The 12,918-nt window shown below is 42.7% G+C and overlaps 1 protein-coding gene across 1 annotated transcript in view; it reads right to left on the minus strand.

The window, feature by feature from the left end:
* The window catches only part of xpo1b (exportin 1 (CRM1 homolog, yeast) b), a gene marked incomplete at its 3' end in the record, with an annotated part of 23,494 nt that overhangs the window by 9,457 nt on the left and 1,119 nt on the right, over window positions 1-12,918 (minus strand). The window contains 11 exon segments of the mRNA XM_035664223.1: window positions 328-525; window positions 608-766; window positions 853-981; window positions 1,075-1,194; window positions 1,671-1,719; window positions 2,716-2,897; window positions 5,710-5,754; window positions 7,356-7,417; window positions 8,595-8,667; window positions 12,566-12,667; window positions 12,762-12,893. Of these exon segments, the coding sequence (XP_035520116.1) occupies window positions 328-525; window positions 608-766; window positions 853-981; window positions 1,075-1,194; window positions 1,671-1,719; window positions 2,716-2,897; window positions 5,710-5,754; window positions 7,356-7,417; window positions 8,595-8,667; window positions 12,566-12,667; window positions 12,762-12,887 (1,245 nt within the window).

Raw genomic sequence — 12,918 nt, forward strand, 5'->3', positions numbered from 1 at the left:
ACAATATACAACAATACACACCGTTTATTTAATTTAATAATTTAGCAGCATAAATTGAAATAAAATAAGGATGGAATGACTTTCTTATTATTTACATTTCACCTCTACAATTAATGTATTTTATAAGAATTTATACAGTAATATATTTATCTTTCTATCTCTCTTTCTATCTATCTATCGTGAGGGTCCATGAACCCTGCATTAACTCATCATTCTGCATCATATTACATCAACGTGCGTCCAAATGCCATCACAGGGACAAAGGGGACATTGTGTTGATGCTTGGATCGAGCAGTTAGGTTGAATGTAATCGGCTGTGCGAGGTACCTTGGAGAGTACGGGAAGATAGAGCTGTCTGCGTGGTGGCACGTCAAAGTGCTGGTTGCCAGAGAGCAGCGGGGACGTGGACGTAGAGAAGGGACTCTCTCTGTAGAGCTCGGCGGCCAAATGGTTCCAATACTCCAGGCAAATTTTGAAGATCTCCGTCTCTTCCACCTCCGACACCAGCAGCATGTAGTGGAGGGCCTGAAAGAGGAGCGAGGGAACAGTTAGCTACCTTTTAGACTTATTCAGTCTGCACGATCACTGCGCCGCGTCCCTCTCTTACCTCCATTAATGTTTCTCTGAGGTTGAGCCGCTTCTCAATGAGCTGCCCGTGCTCTTTAAGGAAAGTACAGAGGAACAGACTGAGGTTCTGGATGAAGTTCTGCTCGTCATCTTTCCCGTTGGCGTAGGCCAGCCGGATGTTGGTGTTCAGAGGCAGCATCTACACGGATCAGATCGAACTCTCAGTCAGTATCTCTACAGCGGGGAAGGGGAGTACAGGAGCGTATCTGCGCCTGGTTAACCCACCTGTTTGAGTTGACACATGGTCAGAGTGAAGAGTGTGACGAACTGCTCCTCGTACTGGCTCACGCTCACACCGGCGATCTCTGTGAGGCACTTCAGTGTCACGTTGCGAAACATGGGCACGTTCAAGAACTGGAGACAGAGCAGATGTTTAGTTACGGACTATTTTTGGTTAACTGTGTGTGTGTGTGTGTGTGTGTGTGTGTGTGTAGTACTTTTACGCACCTTATACACCAAAGTGCTGATTAGTTTGGTTTCGAAGATGTAACCCAGGGGAATCCAATTGAGAAAACGTAGGAGGGTCTCCAGAGTGGCGTGGACCAGAGGGGCGTTCTGGGAATTTTCCTAAAGGTGCAACCAATGAGACGACAAACAGCTGAAGGACAAACACTGGTGTGTAACACTGAGACAATAAGATGCTAAACAGTGAAGGCCCCGACACACCGGGCCGACAGCGAGCGTCTGTGGCGGAGCTCATCGGTGAGACCAATCATACTTCTTTCTCAATTAGAAGCGTCTGTTTTACGAAACTGAGGAGACAAACCTACGTCCATTAGATCACTTTTGTTTATATCCGCATACATCCTCGTTGTTCCAGTGTTCTTTTTTTAAAATGACGAATGCAGACTGCCGCCACCTGCTGGTACGGAGAGTTATTACATCTCACGCAGGCGCAGAACGTACGTGCGAGTTGGTGGTTCGCTGTGGTCGGTGCGATTGTGTTCTAGTTGACTTTCTGACCTAGAGTCGGCTTTTGCCGCCACTAGCTCTTTGTTGTCGGTTTGGTGTGTCGGGGCGTTAAGAGAGGAGGATTTTCGTACCATAACAAACTGGCAGAGCTGGAATATCTGGGAGAATTCATTGCACATGCTGAAAGAAAGAGAAGAAACATTATGGGACATGCATATGAGATATAAGATAGCTTTTAGATTTATTAAAACATGTCAACAGGTCTGCTTTAGGCCTAAAGGCACAGTAACAGAGTAACAGTCTCATATTACGACCCCCAGCTTGAGAACCACTGGTCTGAACAATCACACATACATTTCTGTGTGAAATAGGGCTTCTAAAAGTTTCCCCTGAAGTATAATAGTAGTATAAATAATAGTTGTATCATTGCATGAAAGAATGTCGTCTTGACAGATGAATCAAAGTTTTATATTTACAGTTGCACCTATAAAACTTACAACAGTGTAAAACCATTATTCACATGTGCTGGTGTAGTGGATGCATTCATGTTTCAGTGATACAGCTACACACAGACCAAAGAGACTGCTGCCTGTACATTAAAACTGTATGAAGTAACCAAGAAAGAACACATCAAATATTAACTTGTACAGATTTCCCCTCAATCAAAAGACTTCCAACTCAATAAACCTCTCTGGGAACACCTGAGTGAGGAAGAGGCAAAATAAACTGTTGGTAAACCTTTTAAACAGGGTGATGTAATGAAACAGCGACTACTGTCCGTGGATATGAGGGAAATAAAGCTTATTCTTTTTTGACATTATGCCTCAAACGCTGTGCGGCCCAACGGACCAACCAGACAGCTCCTTTATATGTTCGCTCAGGCTGTGAGCAACAGAGTGAACAACTGCCTGTATTTAAAGCAACACTGAAAGACCAACTAATACTTGTAACTGTACTGACTGACTTGTGTGGCAAAGTGCACAGCAAAACAGTTTTCCGTTAGATACAGATCACAGTATTACATCACTGGATTAATGCTGCAATCATATTCTGTGATGCTCTGAAGGTGCTGGAATAATGTGGACTAATTAAGTTAAATATTTCAAACATACACAGTCTCACTCTGTAGGCTGGATAATAATAATGTTGGTGCCAGAGCTTTATGAACAGGCTGACCTGTCTTTTAGGTGCTTGGCTTTAACCTGGGTCATCTGTCCACTGGAGAAGTCAAAGACCTCCTCGCTGAGCAGTTTGAGAATGACCATGTTGTTCTGACAAAGGCTCTCGCTGGTCCGACTCGCCCCCACGATGTCACTGATGAAGGTGGGCCAGTGTTTGGGCCACTCCTGCTTCAGGATCTGCAGACACATACAGAAACATATCGGCGTTAACATGCTTCAGAAATGACATTTTCCACTGAGCACGTGTGATCTGAAAATTAAAAATTGAAGGGACGAATCTGTGCTAAAAATACGACCCCTCCTTTCAATCTCGACTCAAGCATGTGCCCCCGTTTCTGCTTTGTAGACGAGTGTTTTACTACGAAACAAACAGCAGATTTGTGTTTATGAAGTGACATAATACAAGCAAACTGCACACTACTACAAATGCATACAACATATAAACGTCCACAAACATTTCAAACACAGCCTCCTTCGGTGGAGCGTGGAATCTGGAGCTCTACAGTCCCTGAAGGCCGAAACAATGTTAGCTCAGCTGACGCAGGCAGTGACTCATTCTCACTGGCATTAATGCAAAGTCACTGACATGTAGCCAGTGAGCCGGTCTCCCTCCTGCGAACGTACATCACACACACACACACACGGAGGTGGAAGGATGGGAGGTTGTTTTACATTCAGGAGCAAAATTCAGACCGTGGACACCGATAAGTCCCCGTCGGTCTAATCCGTCGCTCTCAAGGTCTTTTTCTGTCCTGAAGTGGGCGGCACTAGTTTGTTGATCAGACAGCACCGAGCAGTAAACAGCTCGTTGTCTGTTTACAGGAGCTCTCGTGGACTATGGGTCCAATTATCACTGACACAATTTGTTATATAATATTGTTCTGTACTTGAATTGTGCGTCAGATCTTATATGCTAATGTTTCCATACAAACTCTCTCTTCAGGGTGATCGTCTGATCCATCGTCAGGCCACAGCGACAATTTATAAAACTTGCCTGAGACACTGAAGGAGAATAAATATGCAGTTTAACTGGCAGAGTGGGATAGACCAATTAAGAGTGACATCTTCAGGTTAAAAAGTATCACTGCAAAAACTGAGAGGAGCATCAAGGCAGATCTAAGACACCCAAACCCACACTGTTACCCTGAAAGTCTATTTAAAAAAGACTGTCAGCATGTGCGTCTCTTTTTCTGTACGAACTGTAGAGTATTAACTGGATTCTCTGTAGCTTCACTTTAAATGTGCCTTTACATGTTTCCCTCCAGTCTACCAGGACAGAAGGCTTCATCTGTTTACTATAACTCATTACGTATAATCATCTACTGCACCTACATTTAAACCATCTGCAGAAACCCTCAGGAACCACAGTGACAAGTTAGCCCCCACCTTGTCTGGGGGATTTCCAGCAGCAGCCAGTGAGAAATAATGTTTGTAATGCAAACCAAAGCTGTTACAGTCTCCAGTAGGACCACAGATGTTGTTCTGTAAATTATATTCTAGTTCTGTCTGGTGTTATCGGTATCGCCATGTGTCTTTCAACTGTCCGAGGTAACGACAGGGTTCCCACTCTTTAAGAAACCGTGTTTCAGGGCATTTCTAGGGTTTTCTACAGGACAGCACTTGGTCATATAATTTACAGGTTGTATTCACACATTTTTTAAAGGCTGTTCTCTTTGTTGAAGTTAACATCACTGTGAAAGTATTTAACAGCCAACAACACATTTGATCATTAATAAACTGTATGTATGAAGATGTGAGTTTCAAACAAGGCGAGGAGCTAAAATAATATTAAACTTTTCCAGGACAATTTAAACTGTTTACATGATTTTTGGTCATTTTGGTCAAATTCCAGGTTTTTCCATGACTGGAAAACCAGTGTCTGAGTTTCCAAGTTTTCCAGGAGCGAGTGGGAACCCTGAATGAGGTGGATACGAGTAGCAGGCTTGAACTGAGCTCCCTCGCTGTCGCTGTGGATAACTTCACTGAAACTGTCTGCTGCCACTTCTTTGTGCCTCGCCACAATTCACTCACATGCGACTCTGCGGGGTTGGGAAAACATTCCAGTGCTTCAACAGAGCACAATGAGGTGTTTCTAACAGCTGGGGTGTCCACAGCGAGGGCTGGGCTTCATATAGACGACACTACTGATCAATAACAAAACACCTTGCAGACTGGTCATGTGTAACGGAGGAGAACACAGAAACTCTGTCTTTGTGCCTGAAGCCATGTTGACAAGAGAGAGTGCTTTAACTAATAATGTAAATAGCACTGAAAGTTTGCTGCTGAAGGTTTTTAAAGGTAAAATAAACACTGCAGCCAACTCTACAGGCTTTAAAGCACACACAGGCTGAGGAGCTGTTGTGGAAGTTTTAATTGGTGAAATCTGAAATAAAGACTTGAGAAGTCTTTCAGGTAGTTTAATCTTTGCAAACAAGGTCAAACAGTCACACAGAGTGCAAGCAGTCTGCAGGAGTGTGACGAGAAACCGATCAGCCGTCACATCGTGAGCACTGGGCTCTCCGACTGTTTGGAGATGCTCTGACCCAACAACCATTTTTCCTTCAACTCTGAGGAGAAAATGTTCACTTTCTGCCTGATACATCCTCCCCCTCTGTGTTATTCACCTGTCAGTGCTCACAGTGTTATGGCTGATCGGTGCAGCACTATGTGGTTAACACTTATTCATAAGAAAAGGAAGCAGGCTGAGTTGAGCTGGTCCAATCCAGTTCTGAGGACATAAACAGTGTCCCTACGTGTGAAACTATACAGGCGAGTCCAAAAGTGAAAAGGTTACACAAGGGCCAGACTGGTTAATTTTCCATTACAGGCGCTGTGTCACATGTAATGCAGGTAATGGGCTATAACAACTGCAAAAGCACACGGTTACAAAGAAAAGTTCAAAGGAGTCGGGCAGTCTCATGGTGTAGCAGCAGGGTTCTGGAAGTACAACGGTTCATTTAGTAACAAGATTGTTCTACTTGTTTCTTACCTGAACAAGGATCATGTTCAGCTTCCCAATGTACACCTTTTCTTTCTAAAGGAACAAAACAAAAACCAAGAGATACATTAATTCAAGTTTAAATCGTTAACAATTTTATTTGGAACATTTCAAATTGTGGAAAAATAAATGAAGTAATAGATAACTAAATGAAGGATCAAACAGCGAGACAATGACTGAAGAATAAAAGCTTCATTTTGTTAAACACGAGTAAAGAAAATGTTTGTTTCATTAAATGTGAAACTAAACTTCTTAAATCTAATTATTCTAAAATTATAGCCTTCTGTGAACCAAGAGAAGACTAATGTCGAACTTTCTCTTTTACCTTGCAGCAAATTACGTCTTTCAAGTTGAATTAAATTATTCTGAATATAAGAGGTTTGGATAAATGACCGTTTATAGGATCCTTCAAATCCAATTACTGTCGAAAATACTCAACTTTTTCAAATAACCTTAGAAAAGTCTGTGCAGTTGGATTCAAACAGCCAGCGACAGTGTTATCAGTTAGAGATAGGCGCTCTTATTTTTTATACGTCTAGTCTATAACAATTACAAAGAGCTACTATTATAATATATTTTAATTTCTTTCACTGATCTTTTATTTTTTCATTGGAAACATCTGTTGGACCACAATGAACCTTGCAGCAGGCCGACTTTGGCCCACGGGCCCCACTTTGGGCAGCTCTGGTTACAGCGACATTTAAACTTTGGTTTTATTCGCACTTTGATGAAAATTTCAACACATATTTTTAGTCTTTGTGCTAGTTTTCACTGCTGATATTCTGCAGAATATAAAGAAAAAAAGCCTAGTTTCTAGAATAATCTTGTTAAGCATGTTTGCAATAAAAAAGTAATCTGGTTTTAAGAAAATATATCTGTGTTAAGATATTACAGCTAATTTCCAGCTCGATTTAACCACCAACACTTAAACTCAGCTCAATAAAGTGACCAAAATACTTTATTTATGAAAGTCTATCATAAATAACTGAGTTTTTGTTGCTTGTAGCACAACTTGCTTACATTTTCTTCTAGTTTTAATCTCCAGTACAGTCTTTCTGTAGCTACATTTTTATACTAGTTTTAAGAATTATAGCCAAAAAAACAGTTTTACCCTCAATACAATAAAATGTTATTATATTTAAGAATATTTGGCTTGTTTCTGAAAGCTGCTGTAATCACTAATGAATCTCATTATGCTGATACGTTCTACACATTTTAAAGAGTCGGTTCAGCCTGAAAGCGCCAAACTGTTTAATTTCTCCGGAAGAAAGGCTTAAAAAGTTGCTGTCTGTGTTGGTTTGTTAACACAGACAGCAACTCAACACTTTGGTTGTCAAGTTGGCTGAAAAACACTTTGAAAAGCAGCTGAAGTCACCATCTCTGGTCTGGGCGACATAGCACTATGGTTACCGGCATTACTCATGGCTGTCCTGAGATTGGCGAGGAGAACTGATGCTGCTCTGATGCAACAAACACAAAAACAAGAAGAGAGTCTCTGATTTGTAAACGTGGCTGTCAATGAACATAGCCTGGGCTTTGATAAGGACAAATCAGACCACATCAGTGCAGATAACTGTTACCGTTCTGCACTAATGCACACAAACAATTACTTAAAACATGATTCAAAGTTTACTCACCTCCACATTTGTTGCATCTGATGAAGTCTTGATAATGAGACCAACAACATACTTTTTTATACCTGGCAAACACACAAAGATATCAGAAGAACACCGTCAGCATGAACCAAAAACAAAGCATGTAACTCTTACACAGCCTGAGAACTAGCTGAATGTGACTTTAAAAGCAGTGTGGTCCTCCAGTTACATACACTTCTAACAGCCTGTGGGTAAACACATGGGTGTGGGCTGCCACTGAACCTCTGTAGGGCAAACGTTTTGCTCAGTTCAGTGGAAGTAACACTTCCCCAGGCGTTCAGACACACAGACACAAGATTGTCAGTGTGAGCAGAGCATCTTCAACACTGTGTTTTCAGCTCCCTCGCATTTCTTTCTAGACTGTGTCTGTGCTCGCTTCTGGAAATGATGTGCTGGGGTGTGAGTGAGCGGAGCCGAAAACATGGCAATACTCTGACACAAGGGGGGGAAAAGACATACTTGCCGGTCGCCCTGCACTGGGTTTGCCACTTGAACAAAATTCAGGCATCTACGGTCAGAAGTAGGGAAGTCTTAGGTCAATGAAAATTCACTTTTTTATAGAAGATTATAGAAGAATGGAGGAAGGAATCAGCTGATTTGTACTCATACAATTATTAACTGTAGTTCACAGTGATTGCTTTTTGCTCAAATTTCATCCCACTCTGTTTTCAAATTCAAAGTCAAAGACATCTAATTAAAGCCCCTGTGTGTGTAAGATTAACACATTTCTGACTTTGGCAACCTGTGGCGGTAGTTACAAATATAAATAAATAAAGAGAGCGGCAGGGATTAATCCATGCCAACAACCGTTCCCTCTTTCCTCTGTGGGTACAGTAACATGAATGGGCTGAAAGAAACACTGAGATTATCTTCCTACAAACAAAAACAGACTGAAAGACACTGTCACAGCAATCAAACACATGTGGGCTTTAATATTTGTAAGCGAGCTCAGTAATAACTCCAGCTCTGACTCCTTTAAAGACGGCCCCTTCACAGAGCTTTAAACTCAGTGCTGTTGGGTTGTTTCCTCTGTAAAACAGCTGCTGCAGTGCACAGTCCAACCTGGCTTCCAGCGACCAGTGCAAACCAGTCAAGCAGAAAACAAACCAGCATGCTTAGTGGGGGATCACTTCTCAACTTGGCAACCGCACGTCACAACATTTAAAAAGGCAGTCGCACTGGCAGAACGCAAACATTTGGTGAATCAAACCACAGATTTACCTTCGCACTGATTCCTGGGAAGAATCTTCCATCTTGTTTTGATAACCGTTTCCAGAATCTGAAGAGCATAGTACTGTAACACGCAGGGAGGGAGAAGCGTTAGGATAAAGCTATTACAACACTCAAACAACAAGCATAGTGTAAGTTTAATACGAACCAAAAAACAGTATGAAGTGGACCAGCCTGCAATAACTCGCATTTCTAAATCGGATTGGACTGAACCACATCTTTCATGCAGATTTTTGCAGAACATTCACTTGTAGTTTTTTTTTAAATCTCTATAAGCAGCATTAAGCTGAACACTGCAGAAGTCCTGCTGTTTCTCCCAGCATCACACCAGACAGCAAAAGACACGAGAGAAATACAACAATCCATTAACCAGCTTTGGCTCTGATTGCTCCAAAGTCTAATGATCTGGAAGACGTAACAAGGTCTACGTTAAGTGTTCTTTTACATGAGGCCAGAGATACTACGCAGGGTTGGGCATCGAGAGCTTCATTTGGTTTAAAGTGGATCTGGTTTGAGTGTGTAAGAACTGTGAATGTGCTCAGCGGTTCCTGAACCTCCTGTGTTTCTGCGACACTTACGGCTGCTGGTAACCTGCACCGAGAGGGAGAAACGGTCCGACGCCGTAAAACACTTGAACAACGATAAACTCACAAGATCGAGACCGCAGTTGCGACACATTTAGCTAATTTTCTGTGTGCTTTTAACATTTAATTGTGTGTTTTATGTCTGTTGTTGTGCAATGAAGGTTTAATCTGTTACCAAACATCGTGTGGTTGATAATGATAATAAAGTTTACTTATATATCCGAACATCCGAGCAAACTACAGATGATCCTAGTTTTGCCTTCAGAGGAGGCGCAGTTCATCTCCAACAAGTCTAATCAAACAGTTGGTGCTTTAAACCTGTGGAGACGGAGGAGAACCCGGAGGAGAACCAGGTGAAGTATTCGGTACCACGTTGGTTTCACTTCTGATCGTTTCCATGGAGCGACACACGGCTCACCTGCTGCCGCGGGGAACAAGATCTAAAATGGAGTTGTGCTTTCTTTGTACGACTTTAGAAAACATACTGCTGACAACTGAAGTCAACAGACGGCGAGGCGGGCGGGGCGAGGCGGTGTGCAGAGAGCTCGATCACATTCTCAGGAGAGAGAGGAGCAGAGAGCAGATTAAAGGTCCGGTGTGTCACATTTAGGAGGATCTGTTGAACGTAACATTCATCGGTGTGTTTTCATTCGTGTATAATCGACCTTACAGTGAGACTCCTGGAGAAACCAAACACCGGCTCTAGATCGGGGTTTTTGCGTTTGCGTTCCTGTCTCATAAAACCCCTGAAAGCACCAAAGCTTTGAATATTTGCTGGTCTTCTGACTGAAGCATCGAAATATGGTATTTAAAATACGAGTCAACGCAAAGACTAAAGTGTGAATATCACGACGAGCATTTAAAGTCTCCTCTGAACAACTGAACCGACACCATCGACCGTGTTCTTCATAACGCCAAACACGAGGCTTCGAAACGAGACTCCACAAACCGAAGGGTCAAATTTGTGCACGTTGCTTTTTTCTAAAGATTATAAGAAAAAAGACGATTGCCGATAAACTTTTCTCCAAAACTCGACCCGGGGGATCATATTATCATTTAAATATTCATCTTGTTTTTTCTCCCTAACAAACAAAATACCTTGTTGTTTATGACCGCTGTAAAATCAGTTGAAATAAAGGTGGTTTCTCTGGTTTCTGTTATTACTCCAACAGCATGCCGAGAATCTGAACGAGCACTTTAACCAGAACCAGAACCGACGAGCGGGATCCAAACCAATAAAGTCTCATCGATACCCAACCCGAAACCATGTGAGTCAAATTTCCCCAACGCTAAAATAGATTATGGTTGACGTCTAAAGGTGAGCCTGAATAAGATCCCTTTAACTGGTGTGTCACAAGGAACAGCAAGACCAACCACAGGTTATTCCCTGGATTAATTTCTGATTGCTTAATAGTGAAGCATGAAGAAAAAAAAACATTTTATTGAATTAGTTTTTGATCTAGTGTTACTTCAACTGACTGTTTCAGCTGTAGGGATCATCAGTACAAAGATTCAAAAGTAATAAAGAGTGACATGTAGTAGAGTATGTTATCAGAGCAGGATTAACAGTGTGCTACAGACGATGGGTGCTGGAGGGATTAAAGGGGGAAATCTCCTCACAGGTGTCGCACATTTCGGGGGAAACATTTAGTTTCACCTTTAACTGCCACGCTTTGCACAAACCACCACAAGAGGTAAGAAGAGAGAGAAATTACGGGGCGGTTAAATTGCCAAACGCTTATAGCTGGAGAAAGCACATTATTATTATAAATAAAAAACAAGGGTTTCTGCCGGAGAACGGAGGGGAAGAGAGGGGGAGAGGAGGAAGAGGATGCACTGTAAAATAAAAAGAGGAAGAGCCATGATCCCTACAGGTGAAATGAAGCCATCAACAGATCTCTACTGTGGATCCTACTGACTGCAGCCTGCACCCTCCCTCTGTCCAATGAAACAGATGCAATAGAAACGGATGAACAGAATTCAGTCAAAGGGAATTTAAAAAGGGTAGACCTTGTGGAGGCCTGCCGTCAAAGCCTAGCTGTGTCATGATGCACAGGATGACACACCCCTTTTCTTCCTATTACAAGCCATAAACATAATGGAACATCGTGATTAATATCAAATAGTCACAGCTTGAATTCATTACAGTTTTTGTCAAATGTTATAATTACTGTAATTACTAAAGAAAAAAAGCCAAATGTTCAAAGTGCTTTGAAAGGATGCGCACTTTAACTTAATGAAACAAGATAAATGCAGAATTCAAGAGGTGTTTTTACCTTTTGTTCCCTCTTTTCCTCTAATGACCCCTTTTAAAAGGACTGTTGATACATCAACTCAGACATTAGTAATGAATGTCAGTGTTAAAAGCAAAATCTCACAGGCAAGCAAAAGAGAAAAAAGGCAAATGTCAGGTTGTGTACTTTGAGGAAGTTTGGGGATGCACTGCAGTTTACGGACGTTCGTTATGTCTCTCAGTTAATGTCATTGTGAATCCCTCAGTGGGTCTGGACTGTTGTCGGGGGCACAATGTACACGACAACCCAAATCTGAGGACTGCAAACGACGACGAGGAGCTGGTTAATGATTCCTCACTCATCGATTTATTGCGGTTATTAATTAAAACCGCTCAAGAACACATTAACTGGTAGTAACGCCGTTTACGTCCGCGCTGAAACTGAAGGCGACGCGCTGAAGTGAGAGTTTCATTCTTCTTCTAAAGCAGCTTTTCTTGTTTCTATATAAACAAACACATCGAATCTTAATCGACGAGCAGTTACAGTAACAGCTCAGAAGTCATTTTCTACTCGCTGAATACAAACACTTTTATATATAACAGATAACAACAAAGACCTTCTAAGCTGCGATGCGAGCGCGGCGCTGTCGGCTCCCCGGTTCGACGTATCGTCTAACGTCTTCTAACCGAGCGCCACGATACTCGCAGTCGCTTCGGCTCGCGACCTCCGTCATCCGGCCACAGAATAAAACTGCGTGTTTACGTCACAATCTACACGTACGAGCCCGACGTGGCGAACCTTCGTGCTGAGCCCTCTGAACACTAAACGGGTGCAGAACAAACATACGACTGGACCAACAGGAGCTCGCTGTGGCCACAGTTTATCTGCGGTGTTCTGATCCAACAGAGGAGGTCCTGCATAGCTCAGGAGTCAGGGCAGAGTGCAAATACCGGCAGGACCACGAATCGGACTCCTGCAACAGTCACAGCACATAAACAAACAGCTTCTGTCTCTGTGTGGGTTACAGCACGTGGTCGCTTTGCTCTTTGGTTTTAATAAAACTGTATCTGTGATAGCAAACGCTTCCTCAAAGCACAGGTAAGAGTGTTTCCAGTCGGTGCTTTCTGCACCGGAGCCGGTTTACCTTGGTGTTCATGTTCTGGGAGAACTCCAGGATGGTGTCCACTCGGGTCCAGGCGTCCGGGTGCTCCTTCAGGTGCGTCAACACCTCTTGTGCCATTCTTTGCTGCAACACACAAACACATAAACACATAAACACATAAACACACAAACATCATTCTGTGCTGTAAGGACGGGTTCAGAGGAAGAACAGGACCCACCTGAGGTCCCACGCCGTGATACAGACAGTTCACCACGTTATCCAGCAGGTTGATATCCAGTTTCTGGTTGAAGTCCAGCAGCTGCTGTGCTGCATGGTCGGCTAACATTGTCATAACTGCTGGCATAGAGCTCTGTGGGGGGGGGGAGAGAGAGAGA

The sequence above is a fragment of the Morone saxatilis genome, unplaced genomic scaffold (assembly GCF_004916995.1).
Source record: "Morone saxatilis isolate NCDOM2014 unplaced genomic scaffold, NCSU_SB_2.0 Contig19, whole genome shotgun sequence".
Taxonomy (NCBI): Eukaryota; Metazoa; Chordata; class Actinopteri; family Moronidae; genus Morone; species Morone saxatilis.